This window comes from Bufo bufo, chromosome 7 (assembly GCF_905171765.1).
Source record: "Bufo bufo chromosome 7, aBufBuf1.1, whole genome shotgun sequence".
Classification (NCBI taxonomy): Eukaryota; Metazoa; Chordata; class Amphibia; order Anura; family Bufonidae; genus Bufo; species Bufo bufo.
In genome coordinates, this window is record NC_053395.1 from 141,879,854 (window position 1) to 141,898,290 (window position 18,437).

Below are 18,437 nucleotides of genomic sequence, written 5' to 3' on the forward strand. Positions count from 1 at the left end.
AGGCGTTGTCTGGAAATAATTTTTAATAGGTGCCGGCAGCCTGCCTCCCCTACAGAAAGGATTATACTTACCTGCTCTCCATCGCCCCGCGCTGGCTCCCGCCTCTCCATCTTCTGGTCCGGGGTTTGTCTTCTTCCTGACCAGCACGGTCACCTGATTTAGTTCCACCAATCACTTACTTCTGCGGTGATGTGTCCACAACAGACACGTTCCCACCAGAGCTAGTGGTTGGCTGAAGAGGATCAGGTGACCATGTCCATGCAGGGGAGGATGGAGATGCTGGAGCCAATGCGGAGGACTGGAGAAGGCAAGTATGATCCTTTCAGTAGGTGAGGCGGGTTGCAGGTTAGAAAATGTGTATTCCTGGACAACCACTTTAGGATTTTTAGGAAACGGTGTCCTCTGCTAGTTGCGGACTTACCTGCTTGTCACTCATGTTCCCTTGTAGTAATGAGTCCATGAACACATATCTGCCAGGGTTCTTTCCTCTGCGCTCCTTGATGGCTCTCTTCATCACAGTTTCCATTTCCATCAGAGCTTAAACCACAAGAGGGAAACTGTTACCTACACTGCCATCTGTAAGAATGTGAGTAATTTGGACATCCTATAGCAGTACAGAGAATATCATGTAATGTCACCTGTATAGGCAAAATCAAGTGTTTGTGCAATTTAAAAGGGGGAAAAAATTGGTCTACTATAAAAAAATATTTTAATCAATTTATATAAAAGGAAAGTATATCTGCACCGCTTGTGAACTAGAAATCATTGCAGCCTGGCATAGCAGAAAAGGCCTTACAGTTCTATGGCCAAGATACAGAGCACAGTCTGCAGACACATCAGTATATCACAGGACCGCTATGCTGTTATATAGAACTGAAGTTCTCCATGGGAAGCAACACTTCTTCATTTGTAGAAACAGGACTATAGTGAAAATAAACGTCGTGTTACATAGAAACATACGGTACATAAAAAAAAGTCCATCAAGTTCAACCTTTCTCGATCATTTATACAAAATTTGTTAGCTTAATTATATTCTTCAATGCCATTTGCTATTAGATAGTCATCTAGCCAATTATATAATGCTGACATAACTGTTAAAATGCATGCCATTACTACCTCTTGGGGTAGGGCATAGTTTAACTACTCTAACTGTAAAGAATCCTTTCCTATACTGATGTCAAAATCATCTTTCCTCCATATGTAATGAATCCCATATTTGTCCCCTTCTCCTTGGAACAAATAGTTCATTATTGTGACCGCACATGTATTTACACATGTAAAAAAGATCACCTCTAAGGCATCTGAAGAAGCCCAATTTTTAGGGGACACCTTCCATCCCATTTAATAATCTGGTCGCCGACCTCTGAACCCTTTTTTTAGGTCTCCTAGATCTTTTTTTTTTTTTTGTTGCTCTGCTGTCCCCAGGTGCATTACTTTACATTTATAAACATTTAAATAATCGGACATGTTTTTGCCCATGCTGCCAACTTATCTGGGTCTTTCTGTAATATTCAACAGACAAGTTGGGTTTTATGTATCCTACACAGTTTTGGGTCATAGGCAAATAATAAGGTTCAGAATGCCTACAGCTACCACTAGGGAGAGATTATGAGTCGATTGAAGAAGGAATTACTATTTACTAACCTGCCCATTGGTGGCTGCAGACAAACAGATGGCATAATTTAAAAGGGTTTACTAAGTGATGGGCTATCCTCAGGACACCCCAAACCTCTGCCGATCAGCTCTTTGGGTGTAGTTTGTCGCTGGATGCTGGTGCTAGAACTACACAGCTCCATCAACCTTGTAGTGGAGAGAGCCTATTACCACAGCTCCGCTCCCACTAAAGTCAATGAGGGCAGCATTTGTGGTAACAAGGTGGACAGTGCTGTGTAGTTCTGCAGCTAACTTCTGGCAATAGAGCTACACTGGAACGGGTAGGACCTCCACCGATCCTGATAATAGACCATTAGTTAGTAAAGGCTGGACAACCCCCTTAATTCAGAGCAATAAAAATATATTCTAAAATTAAAGAGCATAGAACTTTGATTAAAAATGTATAATATTTTAGATGTGGGAGTTACACAAAGTTAGGAGTCACACAAATTAATTTTTACCTGTAATAAAGCTCAGGTTGTTGTTTTTTTGGCCACCTGCTGTTTTTATGGTGTTTTTTGCACACAGTGTGGCTTACCAAGGTGGAAATTAAGGCTACTTTCACACTAGCGTTCGGGGCTCCGCTTGTGAGCTCCGTTTGAAGGGGCTCACAAGCGGCCCCGAACGCATCCGTCCAGCCCTAATGCATTCTCAGTGGACGCGGATCCGCTCAGAATGCATCAGTCTGGCAGCGTTCAGCCTCCACTCCGCTCAGCAGGCGGACACCCACGGATCTGTCCAGACTTACAATGTAAGTCAATGGGAACGGATCCGTTTGAAGTTGACACAATATGGCTCAATTTTCAAAAAGATCCGTCCCCCATTGACTTTCAATGTAAAAAGTCTGGACGGATCCGTCTGAACAACTTTCAGACTTAGAATTTTTTCTAAACTATAATGCAGACGGATCCGTTCTGAACGGATCCAAACGTCTGCATTATAGGAGCGGATCCGTCTGTGCAGACATCAGACGGACCCGCTCTGAACGCAAGTGTGAAAGTAGCCTAAGAGGGGCATTGCTGGGACAGTTTTTCTTGTGAATTTTCTATGTTCCCTTAATGTAATACAAACTAAAAATAATTTATATACAAAATCTCACCATTCTCATACAGTTTTTTTCTATTGGGACTCCTTTCTATGGATCCATCAAGGAACCCCTTTCCTATCTCAGCCCAAATCTGTAATGACACAGGTATATTACATTGTTATGTGTACAATTTCAGATTTATTTGTTCTGGTTGACATTTTACAGTCTGCATCTTACACGTCAGGCTCCCAGAGATAGACCGGTACCGTACTGCAAATTGATAAATTCTTACACAAATGGCTAAAGCCTATATTAGACACGCAGGTAAATCGCTAACAAGCGTTCGTATGAACGCTCGTTAGTGATGATCTGGCAGTGTAAGGGTCCATTCACACGTCCACAATTTCGTTCTGCATTTTGCGGAACGGAATTGCGGACCCATTCATTTCTATGGGATCCGCAATTCCGTTCCCGAAAAAAAATAGAATTTGTTCTATTCTTGTCTGCAATTGCGGACAAGATTAGGCATTTTCTATTAAGTGCCGGCAATGTGCGGTCCGCAAAATGCGGAACGCACATCGCCGATGTCCGTGTTTTGCGGATCCGATACTGCTGCCGATTATCCGATGAACAAGCAAATGCTCGTTCATCGGCCAATTGGAATCTTTCAGCAGGTTTAGAAATCATTGTTTGCCAGCAGCAGATCGTACTGTGTAATCACAATCTGCTGCCTGCAAAGAATGATTCAGTATGGGGACGAGCAATGGCATTAGCTATCGCTCCTCCCCATACTGTGGAGGAGATCGCTGCATGTATGTAATAGCAGCAGTCTCCTCTGCTAACAAGTAGGTGAACGCTTCCTTCCCGACAATCGCCTGGATGATCTGCGCATGTAATATAAGTTTACCAGTCTCCCACAAGTGGTACAAATGTTTGCACCATCATAAAAAGGAGCGACTGGGTAGGAACAATTCTAGCTCATTTTAACCAGCACACAGGAAACACACATGAATGCCATACACAGGTTATCTACGCCTTTCTTGAGACAAAACCAGGTCCACAATTCAGTTTTATTCTTGTTTTCTCAAACCTTGTATATTTTTTTATTTATTTATTCTTACAGGGGCCGGGGCTAATTTTTTCTGGTATTGATCTCCCAACTCTCTGCTTGTAGACCGACTAGCTGATTGTGGACTCACCTGTCCACAGTGGTATCATTCCAGTGCCGACGCTCCCTTCCTCAGCCTGTGACCACTGCAGCCAATCACTGGCCTCAGCGACAATGTGATTGGATGGTAGGTCACTATCACCCACTGCTCCCACTTGATGATTGGAGCTTGCAATGTAATTTTCCCATTTCCACCACCATCAGGTTATGGCCTACTTATAAGGTAGCTAATGAACATACACTATGTGGACAATAGTAATGCGACATAAATCCAGGCGTTTCATTTAGTCCCATTGACACAGGTGTATAAAATCTCATCTCTAGCCATGTAGTCTGCCTGTACAAACATTTGTGAATGTTACATGGGTCTAAGGGAGGGAGTGATGTTATTTACATGGGACTGTATGATGAAGGTGGCTGGTGGGGAGAATGATGTTATTTACATGCGATTGAATGTTGAGGGGGCGATGTTTACATGGGATTGCATGATGGAGGCAGCTGGTGATATTATTGACTTGGGACTGTATGATGAAGGCGGCTGGGGATGAGGTGATGTTATTTAGGCTACTTTCACACCTGCGTTCAGGTGTCCGCTCGTGAGCTCCGTTTGAAGGGGCTCACGAGCGGTCCTGAACGCAGCCGTCCGGCCCCAATGCATTCTCAGTGGAGGCGGATCCGCTCAGAATGCATCCGCCTGCCAGCGTTCAGCCTCTGCTCCGCTCAGTGAGCGGACACCTGAACGCTGCTTGCAGCATTCGGGTGTCCGCCTGGCCGTGCGGAGGCGAGCGGATCCGTCCAGACTTATAATGGAAGTCAATGGGGACGGATCCGCTTGAAGAGGACACCATATGGCTCAATCTTCAAGCGGATCCGTTCCCCATTGACATTCAATGTAAAGTCTGGACGGATCCGTTCAGGCTACTTTCACACTTAGAAAATTTTCTAAGTAATAATGCAGACGGATCCGTTCTGAACGGATGCAAACGTCTGCATTATAGGAGCGGATCCGTCTGATGAAACATCAGACGGATCCGCTCCGAACGCTAGTGTGAAAGTAGCCTTACATGGACTGTATTTTGGAGGGGGCTGGAAAGATGGTGTGATGTTATTTACATGGGACTCTATGGCAGAGGGAGGGAAATAGAGTTATTTACATGGGACTATATATTGGAGGGGCTGAAGGGAGGGGAGTGATGTTATTTACATAGGACTTTATTTTTGAGGGGGAAGGAAAGATGGTGTGATGTTATTTACATGGGACTGTATGCTGGAGGGAGGAATATAACTACAGGGGGGCATTATAAATACTGGGGGCACTTCAGGGTGAGCATTATAACAGTAGGGGGCAGTATAAATACTGGCGGCACTGTAGGGGGACACTATAGGCATTCTTATTACTACTGGGGGCTCTATAGGAGGGACTTATAGATCCGCCGTATTTCTACTAAGAGCACTATGGGAGGATTTATTACTAATGAGGGGTCTGTAGAGAGCTTTATTACCACCGGGGGAACAATAGGGGGCCTTATTTCTACTGGGGGCTCTGTGAGGGTATTATTAATACTGGAGGGCTCTTCTACTAATGGCGGCACTCTTGGGGAGCATTGTCACGGTTGGGGGCAGTATTACTAATGGGGGCATTCTAGAAGGGAATTACTATTGGTGGGACTATGAGGAGCACTATTACTATGGGGGCACTCATTTTTATTCAGGATAGTATTTGGGGTATTGGGGACCACAGAGAGCAGCAGGATAACACTGAGGAAACTCCAGGTTGGGGGATGATGACAGAAATGTGAGGAAACTAAGATGTCCGTGTGTCACACTCTGCAGAGGAGCGGCTGAAAGAAGTTGTACGGACAAAAAGGAAAAGATGCTGAGAAGATCTACATCGGAGGAGACATCACCTGTGAGGCCCTGGATGTGAGAGGTACGTGCTGCTGTATATCAAGTACAGCAAAATGCGGTGTGCGGGGGAAGGGTCGAGAACTGGGCCATATTCATTGGGGCTTGGGGCCTGGATCTTTTGAGACCCCAGCAACGCCCCTGGTCCAAACATCATCTGGCATGCGTTGCCATGGCTGAGCAGCCACATGCAAGCCTACATCACCAAGCACAATGACAAGCGTTGGATGGAGCGACAAATCATGCTTCTCTATCTGGCAGTCTGATGACAAGTCTGGGTTTGACGAATGCCAGGAGAACATTACCTGTGCCAACTGTAAAGTATGGTGGAGGAAGGATAATCCTATAGGGGTTGTTTTGCAGGGACTGTCCTAGGCTCCTTAGTTCCAGTGAAGGGAAATATTAATGCTTCAGCATACCAAGACATTTTGGACAATTGTATGCTTTCAACTTTGTGGGAACAGTTTTGGTAAGGCCCTTTTCTGTTTCAGCAGAGCTGTGCCCCAGTGTACAAAGCAAGATCCATATAGCCATGGTTGGGCGAGTTTGGCGCGGGAGAACTTGATTGGCCGACACAGTGCCCTGACTTCAAGCCCAACACACACCTTTGGGATGAACTAAAGCAGAGATTGGGAGTCAGGCCCTCTCATCTAACATCATTGTCTGACCTCACGAATGCTCTTCTGGGTGAATGGGCAAAGATTCCCAGAGGCATGTTCCAAAAAAGCCCTTCAGAAAAGTGGAAGTTGTTTAAAGGGAACCTGTCACCGGGATTTTGGGTATAGAGCTGAGGACATGGGTTGCTAGATGGCCGCTAGCACATCCGCAATACCCAGTCCCCATAGCTCTGTGTGCTTTTATTCTGTAAAAAAATCGATTTGATACATATGCAAATTAACCTGAGATGTGTCCTTTACGTGAGATGAGTCAGGGACAGTACTCATCTCAGGTTAATTTGCATATGTATCAAATAGTTTTTGTTTTTTTTACACAAAAGAAAGCACACAGAGCTATGGGGACTGGGTATTGCGGATGTGCTAGCGGCCAACTAGCAACCCATGTCCTCAGCTCTATACACAAAATCCCGGTGACAGGTTCCCTTTAAATTGCAAAGGGTGGACCAACTCCATATCAATGTCCATGGATTGTAATAACAGCTCCTATAGGAGTAATGTGTAGATGTCCCAATTATTTATGTCCATATACAGTAGTGTATCAGTATGTTGTTGGAAGTGTAGGAATGAACTTCAGTTTCTAATAGGAAATCCAAAAGAACATAATACATAAAAAACCTGAACCTGTCACAGCAGTGTGATTCCGAATATTACCATATGATGTGAAGGATCACTGCACAGTACTGCACACTCTGTTGGACAATCACTTTTTTGCATCTTTCTGTTTGGATAATGAGAAGTGGCAACACAAGCTACAGGAATGAGATATTCAGTGGTTACACCCGAATTTAATTGGCCACAGCAAATCTGCTCTGCAGAATATCTACACTACATTTACATCCGTTTTCAGCGGTGATAGCCTTTCTCAGTGCGACGGCTTTTATTTGGTTTAAAATGACAAAAGAATGTTTTATTACATGTTATTAGTCTAGGGAATCTCTTTATTGCAACCTACGGGAAGTAGCTATCCTATAAGTCCATGTTTGACAATTTACCAATCCTTGCAACAGGAATTGGGATGTGTGTCAAACCAAAATCTTACCCAAACGGAAATGACACCCAGTCTCCTTATTGGAATGATTCTGGTTGAGCTTAAGCCATGTTATAAGCCTGTCAGCGAGATGAACATTGACATAGTAGATGGAAGGTCTCCTCCTCCTGGATGAGAGCAGTTTTTAGATATGTAACTATTTTAATAACCTACCTTGTTACTGTGTTTGTAAAGCTAACAATGCATGCTCATCGTTCTAGGCGTGCCCACACCGTAAGGTTAATTCTGTAGGCCAGCAGACCTAAACTAGAGGACTATTGTCAGGATCTGATCATCTGTCCACAGGTGCTTTGGAGGAAGGCAGCATCTCCTCCACTGCATCTATGACAGTATAGGGTAAGGCGTGGGACTACTGCCTAGGCCAAGCACACAAGGCTGAGACGCCAGCATCAGGACGCTGTATGCAGGAGGGTTGCTCTGGAAACCCATCACAATAGGATAGGATTCTAATAACAGTGGTATCAAAGATAAATGTAATGTTTCCTTTCCCAAATAAAAGCTTCCCCCCTACTGCTCTCCAGTAAAAAGAAAAAGCACCCCCCACCCAAAAAATAAATAAATAAAAACACACAATAACACTCAAATATGGGGTGAATCCTTTGGGTGTCAAGGAAAAGGTGAGGTTGTATTAAACTCTTTATAGTACATACACAGCACTCACAGTATCATGGTTTTTGCGGAATCGGAGGACTTCCTGATCGTCTTCAAAGATGCTGCCCATTGCAACCTGAGTAACAGATTTCATGGCAAACCCAAGCATATGTTGACACAAGGGCAAATGCTGAGATTGAGGAATCGAACTCCACTTTGACAGTAACTCCTCAGAGAGCTGTAAGAAACATAAATCTGTAAAAAAAGTGCTTTTTTAAAAAATTATTATTAAGTTTTGCAATTCTATATTACAGGCATAGTGCACATAAAGCCGTCAGCTATGGAAAAATATAAAAAAAATCATCATTTTGAATTTATGGTCTTTACATAATATTTAGGACCTGAAGAAGTACTGGTAGTGGATTCAGTGAGATATTGAAGGGGTTGGCTACTTTCTGGCCACTATTGACAAATGTGTTTATAAGAGGACTATATGGCTTTTACTAATATAGCCTTGGTTAAAATGATGTGCCTTTTTCTATATTGTATGAGATATGCACCCTAGTTTGCCAAGGTTTTTTGGTGTTGTCCACAGGGAGGTCCTGTCCATAAAATGGCTGCTGAGGGAGGGTCACGTGACCACGGAGATCCGTCTCCTCCATTCAAACACACTAAACTCCCAACAGTGCAAGTGCAGATGGCAGATGCATTGTATTTGAATGGAGGAGACATCACACATGGAGATTTGCCTGGTCACATGACCCTCCATCAGCGGCCATCTTATGGACAAGATCTGTGTGGACAGCACAAAAGACTTGACAAACCAAGGGCATATCTTATAAAATATAGAAAATGGTGCAGAATATAAACAAAGACTATATTAATAAGTGCTATAGTATGATCTCACAAGCACATTGGTCAACAGTAACCAGAAAGTCCTTAGGTGTTTGAACATGAATGGACAAACTGGACAAGACCAATTTTAAAAAGGCAGCTTCATAGAGTACAGCTAACCTGAGCCACAGGAGACCACTTTTTTACTTCCAATATTAGCTGTTTAATTTGAAAGGTGTCACAATAGTAAGTAGAATGTGAAAAGTCCTAACTCTACACTGTGCCATTCCTCTATAGTTCCTCCTGGAACCGTATGAATGAACTGACAACTATTACCTTTAAAGGGATTCTCCAGGCCATTTATAAAAACTGGCCTGTCCTCTATCCTGTGGACAGATTGTTTGGTTTAGGGTACTTTCACACTTGCGGCAGAGAATTCTGTCAGGCAGTTCCGTCGCCGGAACTGCCTGCTGGATCCGTAAAAAAAACATGCAAACTGATGGCATTTGTCAGACGGATCAGGATCCTGGTCCGTCTGACAAATGTATTAGAATGCCAGATCCATCTCTCCGGTGTCATCCGGAAAAACGTATCCGGCATTTATTTTTTTCACATTTTTTGCGGTCTGAGCATGCATAGACCGCAGTGCCGGATCCGTTTTGCCGGAACACTCGCGGCCAGATCTGGCATTAATGCAAGTCAATGGGAAAAAATGTCGGTTCCGGCATTCCGGCAAGTGTTCCGGAATTTTGGACGGAGATAAAACAGTAGCATGCTGCGGTATTATCTCTGTCCTGAAAAGTCAAAAAGACTGAAGTTCCGTTCTAGGGGCTGATCAGTTTTATCCTTATACATTCTGAATGGAGAGCATTCCGTTCAGGATGTCTTCAGTTCAGTCTTTTTGACTGATCAGGTAAAAGACAACTTACCCATCCCCCACTCCACGGACACAAGCTGAAAAACAGGCTAGGGCAACGCTAAAGACCGCCCATTTGTGCCGGTGACATCACCGGGATCACTGCTAGGCGGAAACAGTGGGGGAAGAAGGGCTTATGTTTAGGTCAGTGATGGCTAACCTCTGGCACTCCAGCTGAGGTGAAACTACGACTCCCAGCATGCTCCATTCATTTCTATGGAGTTCTGAGAACAGCCAAGCAAGTGTGCATCTTGGGATTCGTAGTTTTACCACAGCTGGAGTGCCGGAGGTTAGCCATCACAGGTCTAGGTTCAGCTCTGAATCCGGAAAACCCCTTCAAGTGCTTTTCCCAAAGCCAGAGCTTAAAAAGCAAATGGAGATAGGAAATGGATGGCACACTAATATCTGATGTCGCATGGCTTCAAGGTTAAAATATTATTTATTTGCACACGTAATTACATAAATGTTCACAGGTATATGTTAAAACCAGAAGATAGGGTGAGTGCTAGTGTCAATAACAATAGGATGGATATCTGTGCCACAATAGGGAATGGGGATCTCAGTTATAAATCCTCGTGATAGAACCACGGAATTTGGTAATAGTAATGGTATTGACAGTAGTAGTCTCAGTGCTCCCTGTATTAGCTCAACAGGGAGTAGTGATTTTCATAGGTGGTAATTATAACAACCGTTTGGTTTAGGGTACTTTAACAGGATGGGAAACCTAATATATTTTATATATATATATATATATATATATATATATATATATATATATATATATATATATATATATACACACATATATATACATACACACACACACACACACACACACACACACACATATACACACTGCTCAAAAAAATAAAGGGAACACTTAAACAACACAATGTAACTCCAAGTCAATCACACTTCTGTGAAATCAAACTGTCCACTTAGGAAGCAACACTGAGTGACAATCAATTTCACATGCTGTTGTGCAAATGGGATAGACAACAGGTGGAAATCATAGGCAATTAGCAAGACACCCCCAATAAAGGAGTGGTTCTGCAGGTGGTGACCTGACCACTTCTCAGTTCCTATGCTTCCTGGCTGATGTTTTGGTCACTTTTGAATGCTGGCGGTGCTTTCACTCTAGTGGTAGCATGAGACGGAGTCTACAACCCACACAAGTGGCTCAGGTAGTGCAGCTTATCCAGGATGGCACATCAATGCGAGCTGTGGCAAGAAGGTTTGCTGTGTCTGTCAGCGTAGTGTCCAGAGCATGGAGGCGCTACCAGGAGACAGGCCAGTACATCAGGAGATGTGGAGGAGGCCGTAGGAGGGCAACCACCCAGCAGCAGGACCGCTACCTCCGCCTTTGTGCAAGGAGGAACAGGAGGAGCAATGCCAGAGCCCTGCAAAATGATCTCCAGCAGGCCACAAATGTGCATGTGTCTGCTCAAACGGTCAGAAACAGACTCCATGAGGGTGATATGAGGGCCCGACGTCCATAGGTGGGGGTTGTGCTTACAGCCCAACACCGTGCAGGACGTTTGGCATTTGCCAGAAAACACCAAGATTGGCAAATTCGCCACTGGCGCCCTGTGCTCTTCACAGATGAAAGCAGGTTCACACTGAGCACATTTGACAGACGTGACAGAGTCTGGAGACGCCGTGGAGAACGTTCTGCTGCCTGCAACATCCTCCAGCATGACCGGTTTGGCATTGGGTCAGTAATGGTGTGGGGTGGCATTTCTTTGGAGGGCCGCACAGCCCTCCATGTGCTCGCCAGAGGTAGCCTGACTGCCATTAGGTACCGAGATGAGATCCTCAGACCCCTTGTGAGACCATATGCTGGTGCAGTTGGCCCTGGGTTCCTCCTAATGCAAGACCTCATGTGGCTGGAGTGTGTCAGCAGTTCCTGCAAGACGAAGGCATTGATGCTATGGACTGGCCCGCCCGTTCCCCAGACCTGAATTCAATTGAGCACATCTGGGACATCACGTCTCGCTCTATCCACCAACGTCACGTTGCACCACAGACTGTCCAGGAGTTGGCAGATGCTTTAGTCCAGGTCTGGGAGGAGATCCCTCAGGAGACTGTCCGCCACCTCATCAGGAGCATGCACAGGCGTTGTAGAGAGGTCATACAGGCACGTGGAGGCCACACACACTACTGAGCCTCATTTTGACTTGTTTTAAAGGACATTACATCAAAGTTGGATCAGCCTGTAGTAGAGTTGTTGCGATACCAAATTTTTGATTCGGTTTCGATACCATGAAAAAGTATTGCGATACTCGATACCATTCGATACCACGCGAAAAAAATAAACAAAAAAAGCCACGTGCATTCCTCATTTTTAAAAATGGCGAATCGCGCAGTTTTTATTTTATTTTTTCTGTTCCGGCATTCACCACCTAGATTTTTTTTTTATATTTTAATAGTTTGGACTTTTCTGACGTGGCGATGTAATATGTTTATTTATATATTTTATATGTGAAATTGGGAAAAGGGGGATGATTTATACTTCATATTTTAGTGTTTTTTTTTTTTTCACTTTTTATTTAATAACTATTTCCCCCCTTAGGGGCTAGAACCTGGGATCTTTCATCCCTTTTCCTATTCACCCTGATAGATCTCTATCAGGGTGAATAGGACTCCACACTGTCCCTGCTGCTCTGTGCTTTGTGCACACAGCATCAGGGATGTTACCATGGCAACCAGGGCTTCTGTAGCGTCCTGGCTGCCATGGTAACCGATCGGAGCCCCAGGCTTACACAGCTGGGGCTCCGATCAGAAGCTGCCACTGCACCACCAATGAGGGGGAGTGGAGAGGTCCCTGTGGCCACTGCCACCAATGATTTTAATACTGGAGGGTTGAGAGGGGCCGGCGCACTGTGCCACCAATGATTTTAATTGGATGGGGGGATTGAGGGGGGGGGCACACTGCACCACCAATGATTTTACCCCTTTATACAGGAGGCGGGTACTAGCAGATCAGCGGCAGTTAACTGCCGCTGATCGCAGCTCCCTGTCAGGGGCAGGGTGCCGGCAATGCGATTCTGCTGCCGGCACCCGCCTCCTGTATGTGTTAAAGACTGACTACTGTATATGAGTCCAGACTTTCACTATTAGGCCACACAGAGCGGCGCCCAGCGATGTCTCAGCACTCACCATTTAGTCCTGGGCGCCGCTCCGTTCGCCCGCAGTGCCCCATTACTGTCTCCTCTCCTGCTCCACATGCTGCTGATTACTATCGGAGCGATGGGGAGGAGACATCAGCTTCACTAGTGGGCGTTCCTTCTCCCTGGCTGTAGCGCTGTCCAATCGCAGCGCAGGGAAAAGGAACGCCCACTAGTGAAGCTGATGTCTCCTCCCATCGCTCCGATAGTAATCCTATCATTGGTGGCGCAGTGCGCCCGCCCCTCCTCCGCCCCTCTCTTCTCATTGCCGCCCCTCCTCCACCCCCTCTCTTCTCATTGCCGCCCCTCCTCCGACCCTCTCTTCTCATTGCCGCCCCTCCTCCGCCCCTCTCATCTCATTGGTGGCAGCGGCAGCAGCACAGGGGGAGGGAGGACAGCTTCCTTCTCCCCGTGCTGCTGAGAGAGAACATGAGCGCGCCGATAGCAGCGCGCTCATGTTCAGAGATAGTAGACTGCGCAGAAGCGCAGCCCAGTATCGAAAAAACGGAAATCCCGGTATCGTATCGATACCGGGACAAAAGTATCGATTGGGTATCGAAATTTCGATACCCGCAACAACCCTAGCCTGTAGTGTGTTTTTCCACTTTAATTTTGAGGGCGACTCCAAATCCAGACCTCCATGGGTTAAAAAATTTGATTTCCATTTTTTTATTTTGTGTGATTTTGTTGTGAGCACATTCAACTATGTAAAGAACAAAGTATTTCAGAAAAATATTTAATTAATTCAGATCTAGGATGTGTTATTTTTGCGTTCCCTTTATTTTTTTGAGCAGTGTATGTGTATATATATACAGTCTTGTGAAAAAATTAGGACACCCTTTGAAAGCATGTGGTTTTTTGTAACATTTTTAATAAATGGTTATTTTATCTCCGTTTCAACAATACAGAGAGATTAAAGTAATCCGACTAAACAAAGAAAACTGAAGAAAAGTCTTTTCAAGATCTTCTGTAAATGTCATTCTACAAAAATGCCTATTCTAACTGAGGAAAAAGATAGGACACCCTTGCCCCTAATAGCGAGTGTTACCTCCTTTGGCTGAAATAACTGCAGTGAGACGGTTCTTGTAGCCATCTACCAGTCTTCGACATCGGTCTGAGGAAATTTTACCCCACTCCTCAATGCAGAACTTTTTCAGCTGTGAGATGTTTGAGGGGTTTCTTGCACGTACAGCCCTTTTCAAGTCACCCCACAGCATCTCAATGGGATTCAAATCTGGACTTTGACTTGGCCATTCCAGGACTCTCCATTTCTTCTTTTTCAGCCAATCTTTGGTTGATTTACTAGTATGTTTTGGGTCATTGTCATGTTGCATGGTCCAGTTCCGCTTCAGCTTTAATTTTCTAACTGATGGTCTCACATGTTCTTCAAGCACCTTCTGATACACAGTAGAATTCATCGTGGATTCTATGATGGTGAGCTGACCAGGTCCTGCTGCAGCAAAGCAGCCCCAAACCATGACACTTCCACCTCCATGCTTCACAGTTGGTATGAGGTTCTTTTCTTGGAATGCTGTGTTTGGTTTACGCCAAACATGTCCTCTGCTGTTGTGTCCAAATAATTCAATTTTGGACTCATCTGTCCAAAGAACATTATTCCAGAAGTCCTGGTCTTTGTCAACTTTATCGCTGGCAAATGTCAGTCTGGCCTCGATGTTTCTCTTGGAAAGCAAAGGTTTCCTCCTTGCACACCTCCCATGCAAATTAAACTTGTACAGTCTCTTTCTGATTGTAGAGGCATGTACTTCTACATCAACAGTAGCCAGAGCCTGCTGTAGTTCTCGAGATGACACTTTAGGGTTTTTGGATACCTCTTTTAGCATCTTGCGGTCTGCTCTTGGGGTGAACTTGCTGGGGCGACCAGTCCTGGGCATGTTGGCAGTTGTTTTGAAAGCCCTCCACTTGTAGACTATCTTCCGGACAGTGGAATGGCTGATTTCAAAATCTTTTGAGATCTTTTTAAATCCCTTCCCAGACTCATAGGCTGCTACAATCTTTTTTCTGAAGTCCTCTGACAGCTCTTTTGCTCTCACCATGGTGCTCACTCTCACTTCAACAGTCAGGAGCACACCAAACTAAATGTCTGAGGTTTAAATAGGGCAAGCCTCATTCAACATGCAGAGTAACGATCTACTAATTATGTGCACCTGGTGTGATATACCTGTGTGAGATCTGAGCCAATTTAAGAGGGAATACATGTGAGGGTGTCCTATCTTTTTCCTCAGTTAGAATAGGCATTTTTGTAGAATGACATTTACAGAAGATCTTGAAAAGACTTTTCTTCAGTTTTCTTTGTTTAGTTGGATTACTTTAATCTCTCTGTATTGTTGAAACGGAGATGAAATAACCATTTATTAAAAATGTTACAAAAAACCACATGCTTTCAAAGGGTGTCCTAATTTTTTCACATGACTGTATGTATATATATATATATATATATATATATATATATATATATATATATATATATATATATATATATATTTATATTATACATACATCCACCCAAATATTTTTGCACATTAGACTCTTTTTACACATGGATTTTAACCACCTCCGGACCGCCTAACGCAGGATTGCGTTCCGGAGGTGGCAGCGCTGCGCAGAGTCACGCATATACGCGTCATCTCGCGAGACGCGAGCTTTCGCTCAAAGCCGGCCCGCGCATCGCGGGCCGGCAAAATTAAAAGAAGTATTTCGTCACCAGCCTGCCAGCAACGATCATTGGCTGGCAGGCTGGCGATTTTCAAAAAATCCAATCCAAAGTCATATAACAGATCATATTAGTAAATATGATCTGTTATATGGCTTGTCTGCTCCTGTGCTGGTCCTTTTCGTCGGTTGGATCCAGCACAGGAGCAGACTGAACTGTGAGTAGCACCAACACTACACCTTAGCCCCAGATCACCCACCTGCACCCCAATTAACCCTTTGATCACCCCTTTGATCGCCCCTGTCAATCACTAGTGAAAGGAAAAAAAGTGATCAGTGTAAACTGTCACTTTTTTTTTTTCACTGGTATTGGCTGTTAGGTTTTAGGGATAGTTTAGGCCCCTTGGTTAGGTAGTTAGCGTCAGTTAGCGCCCACCGCACCGCAGTCACTTTTATTCGCTGTTTAGCGTATCGCTAATCAGCATTTGTACTTTTATAGTATCTGTAAGTGATCAAAACTGATCACGGTCAGATCTATAATAGTATTAGTGTCACCTTAGCTCGCCCTCCACCCAAAACGCAGTGTTTGCCCGATCAGGCCTGATCGGTCGCCCACACGTGCGTTCACCCACGCCCGCCCCACCGCAGTGACAAAAAAATATATATTTTTTGATTACTGCACATTCATTTTACACGCACTGCGGCGATAAAAATATCAGTTTTGATATTTTTTATCAACCGCAGCAGCCTCCGGTACTTCGCTAGCCTCCCCTTTGTAAGACAGGTTTGCTTTTTTTCTTGGGTAGTCTCAGGGAATACCCCTAAATTTAGTAGTCCAAAATGTCAAACAGGGGGTATTCTTCTGAAGAGGCCTACAGGATTCTGACCCAGTCGGATGAGGAGTGGGAACCCTCATCTGACGAATCTAGCGGGTCAGAATATGAACCTGTGGAAAGCAGTGGCTCTCTGACCCAAAGTTCGGACGAGGAGGTGGAGGTCCCTGGCAGCACCAGGCGTACCCGGCCCCATGTCGCTAGACCACAGGTTACGCAGGATCCGCTTCAAGAGCAGCAGAGTGGGGCTGTCGCTGCCGGATCACGTGGTGAGGCATACACCAGCAGCGCAGCCCTTCCTGGACCTAGTACCAGCACTGCCGTACAACATGGTGAAGTAGCGAGCACCAGAAGGGCAGTTGAAGCTGGTACGGTGGCACGTGCAATAGTTACCCCGTCGCAGCCACCGCAAAGACAGGCCCGTAGAGCCCCTAGAGTCCCTGAGGTGCTGGCAAATCCTGATTGGCAGTCACCAACTTCAGCCGCACCAGTAGTTCCCCCTTTCACCGCCCAGTCTGGAGTTCGGGTTGAGACGGCTCAAATCGGTTCGGCCCTGGGATTTTTTGAGCTGTTCTTGACTGCGGAGCTCTTGGACTTAGTCGTGGCAGAGACCAACCAGTATGCCACACAATTTATAACCGCTAACCCGGGAAGCTATTATGCCCAGCCTTTCCGGTGGAAACCAGTCCAAGTTTCCGAACTTAAAATTTTTTTGGGCCTTCTCCTCAACATGGGCCTGACAAAAAAGCATGAATTGCGGTCATATTGGTCAACGCACCCAATTCATCACATGCCCATGTTCTCTGCTGCTATGTCCAGGACACGATTTGAGACCATCCTACGTTTTCTGCATTTTAGCGACAATACCACCTCCCGTCCCAGAGGCCACCCTGCTTTTGACCGGCTCCACAAAATTCGGCCCCTCGTAGACCATTTCAACCTGAAATTTGCAGATTTGTATACCCCTGAGCAAAACATCTGCGTAGACGAGTCCCTAATACATTTTACCGGGCGCCTTGGCTTCAAACAATACATCCCAAGCAAGCGTGCCCGGTATGGGGTCAAATTGTATAAGCTCTGTGAAAGGGCCACAGGCTATACCCACAAATTTCGGATCTATGAGGGAAAAGATCAGACCCTGGAGCCGGTCGGTTGCCCTGACTACCTGGGGAGCAGTGGGAAGACAGTCTGGGACTTGGTGTCACCCTTATTCGGCAAGGGGTACCATCTTTATGTGGACAATTTCTACACAAGTGTGGCCCTCTTTAGGCATTTGTTTCTAGAACGGATTTGCGCCTGTGGCACCGCGCGAACTAGTCGCGTGGGCTTCCCCCAACGGCTTGTAACCACCCGTCTTGCAAGGGGGCAGAGGGCTGCCTTGTGTAACGAAGAACTGCTCGCGGTGAAATGGAGAGACAAGCGTGACGTTTACATGCTCTCCTCCATTCACGCAGACACGACAATCCAAATTGAGCGAGCAACCCGTGTCATTGAAAAGCCCCTCTTAGTCCACGACTATAATTTGCTCATGGGAGGGGTGGACTTCAATGACCAGATGTTGTCTCCGTATTTAGTTTCCCGCAGAACCAGACGCTGGTATAAGAAGGTGTCTGTATATTTAATTCAATTGGCGCTCTACAATAGTTTTGTTCTCTACAGTAAGGCTGGGAGAACAGGATCCTTCCTCAAATTCCAGGAAGAGATCATCGAGAACCTCCTTTACCCAGGAGGTTCCGTGGCCCCATCCACCAGTGTAGTTAGCCGTCTACACGAGCGACATTTCCCCAGTGTCGTTCCTGGTACCTCAACCCAACCGTCACCCCGAAAAAGATGTTGTGTCTGTAGCAGGAGTGGAATAAGGCGTGACACCCGCTATTTCTGTCCTGACTGTGCTGACCACCCTGCCCTATGCTATGGAGAGTGTTTCCGGAAGTACCACACACAGGTA

The 18,437-nt window shown here is 45.3% G+C and overlaps 1 protein-coding gene across 1 annotated transcript in view; it reads right to left on the reverse strand.

Moving 5' to 3' along the window:
• LOC121007707 (cytochrome P450 20A1) overlaps positions 1 to 18,437 on the reverse strand; it is an 87,211-nt gene that overhangs the window by 43,210 nt on the left and 25,564 nt on the right. The window contains exons 5-7 of the mRNA XM_040439829.1: positions 8,140 to 8,307; positions 2,753 to 2,831; positions 422 to 537 (exon numbers count right to left, since the gene is read on the reverse strand). Coding sequence (XP_040295763.1) covers positions 422 to 537; positions 2,753 to 2,831; positions 8,140 to 8,307 — 363 coding nt within the window. The remainder of the gene's footprint in view (positions 1 to 421; positions 538 to 2,752; positions 2,832 to 8,139; positions 8,308 to 18,437) is intronic.